The sequence below is a fragment of the Acyrthosiphon pisum genome, unplaced genomic scaffold, assembly GCF_005508785.2.
Source record: "Acyrthosiphon pisum isolate AL4f unplaced genomic scaffold, pea_aphid_22Mar2018_4r6ur Scaffold_20579;HRSCAF=21463, whole genome shotgun sequence".
NCBI lineage: Eukaryota > Metazoa > Arthropoda > Insecta > Hemiptera > Aphididae > Acyrthosiphon > Acyrthosiphon pisum.
Genome location: NW_021769953.1, coordinates 1 through 2,393, shown reverse-complemented (window position 1 = coordinate 2,393; position 2,393 = coordinate 1). Strand labels below are relative to the sequence as shown.

The 2,393-nt window shown below is 26.8% G+C and overlaps 1 protein-coding gene across 1 annotated transcript; it reads left to right on the top strand.

Moving 5' to 3' along the window:
* Positions 1–657: 657 nt before the first annotated feature.
* Positions 658–1,486, top strand: LOC100568825 (zinc finger protein 830; the record flags this gene model as incomplete). The annotated part of the gene is given in 3 exon segments (XM_029492019.1): positions 658–878; positions 961–1,166; positions 1,243–1,486. Coding segments are annotated over 3 exon segments (613 nt in total), but the record flags the coding sequence as incomplete, so codon positions are not given.
* Positions 1,487–2,393: the final 907 nt, after the last annotated feature.

Here is a 2,393-nt window from a genome sequence, read left to right as displayed (position 1 = left end):
ATAGTTATTTAATGCCACGGGAAAAACCACCGGAAAATTACGAAAAACCGGTAAAAATGGGATTTTAATTTCTAACGCTTTGTTTATCACCATAAAAACGAATAAAAAATTATAATATTTTAATATTAATTCAACTTACATGATAAAATAAATAATAAAAAATATAAAATATCCAGACTGACAAACCGTCTCCGCTCAGAATCGTTTTTCTTATACAAAGATATTATATCATTGAATTCAAGTCTAATACAACCATTATACAATGACCCACTTGTAATCTACTGTACAGCAGAGCGACATCCACTTACCTACTTTTTTACTTTGCATATTTAATGACTATTTTTCGTTTCTCAAGATGCAAGGTTTTACGATGAGATTTTGATTTTATTTCTTTTACTTTTACGATGAATCAAATAGGTATCTCATACATATTCAAAAGTAAATTTGATTATAATTAATATGTTTATCATTGTCTAATTAACGTATGACTTGAACATATTATCTTATTATAATTTATAACCATCGATAAAAAAAATATAAATACTAGTATTTATAATCAAAGTTATAACTTCCAACTTCCAAGTCATAATGTATGAAATACATGAAATTATAAAATTATGGTGTTGAATTAAAATCCTTAATTATTAGCATATAAACATATAGCTTAAGCGGTCAATTGTCATGCGCTGTATGTAAATTGAACATAAAAGATGATTCTTCATGGAGTGTTCATATCTCTTCCAAAGTTCACAAGGATAACATTTCCAAACGTAAACCAGAATCATCAAGAATGACTGAAAGATTAGCGGTGACTACGGAAAGCTTAAAACGAACTCTACCTAAACAAGAAAGTTTTGTTCCACCGAAAAAATTAAAAGGTAATTTTAAATTCTATCTCTTCAATAAGAAGTATCTAATTTGATTTATGTAATATATATATTTTTTAATGCATTTACATAGGTATTTTAAAAAATTATATAGCTCCACCAGAAAAAGTCCCTAGTGATTTCTTTGAAAGCCCAACGCCAAACTCATTAGAAAATACAAATGTTAATCAAGAAACTGATGAAAAAATGGATGTACAACCAGAGACTCTTGATGATTTAAATCTCGATGGAGGTGAACTCCCCAAAGGATTTTTTGATGATCCGATGTTGGATGCTAAGGTGGATTTTGTATTGGTTAATTAATAATTTTAATATGTCATTGTTAAATGTTATGGTATTTTGTATATTTTATTAGATTCGAAAAGAGGAATATGTCAGCTCAATAGATGAAGAATTTTTAAAATTTCAAAAAGAAATTAAAGAAGAGAATATGTTATCTGAACAGATAATGGCAGATAATGAAGATGAAACTACATATGGGCGACAAGTAGAAGAAATTGACGAACAAATCAAACATTGGTCTAAGTATGTTTCATTTTAATAATAATGAAGAAAAGTGGCATGCTCAACATTTTTGAAAGATGGGGATATGTATTTTTTTTTTTCCCAGACCATGTTATATAGCAGTAAATATACTTTCATTACATTATCATATATTATATTATATGACAAAAATAAGGCAAAGGAAGAGGGGGATATGACTTATGGGTGGGTGTTAACAGCTTAAAATTGTATTTTATTTTAAATATGGGTACAAATGTACTATATGCCAATGTTATTATTTATCAGTTTTATTTTGTCAAAATCTGATTTAACAATTATTACATTTTGTTTTTATTATTGTTTGGTATCATAATATGCAGTGATAGGAAAGTTCTTTCTAAAAATGAATTAGTTCAAGTTCAAGTTCAAGACATTAAATATGAACTAGTACAAATTCTAGTTTATAGTTTTTAGATGAACTAGTTCAAGTTCTAGTTCAGTAGTTTATAGTTTTAAATGATCTAAAATTATAAAAGTTACTAAAGAAAATAAAATAAAAAAAATACTTAGTTAGAAATAAAAAAAAAATACTTTCATTTTACGTGCGACTGCCGACTATGCGTCAAAACAGGCGACTTTTATTAGTAATTGAAAATAATAATTATAGAGTAGTTGTTAAAATAATGTTGAGTAATAAACGAAAACAAAATCATAATTAAAATTAATTTTGATTGCGTAATACAGATATTTTTATATTTTTCCAATCACCCCGTATTCTGTAGAATACACTGTATACAGCATACAATAATTTGTATGAACATGTTAGTCTTGGGAATGTTATTTATAACACTTTATTGTATTATGTCAAGTTACAACAGAATTATAATAATATACCATAAATGGTATACCAACTATTCTTATCGGCAATCAACGACGCGGCATTGTGATTTCAGGGCAAAAATAAACAAAATTAAAAACAAATTATATCTTTTGATTCTTGAGAAGAAACCTGATCGGCTACAA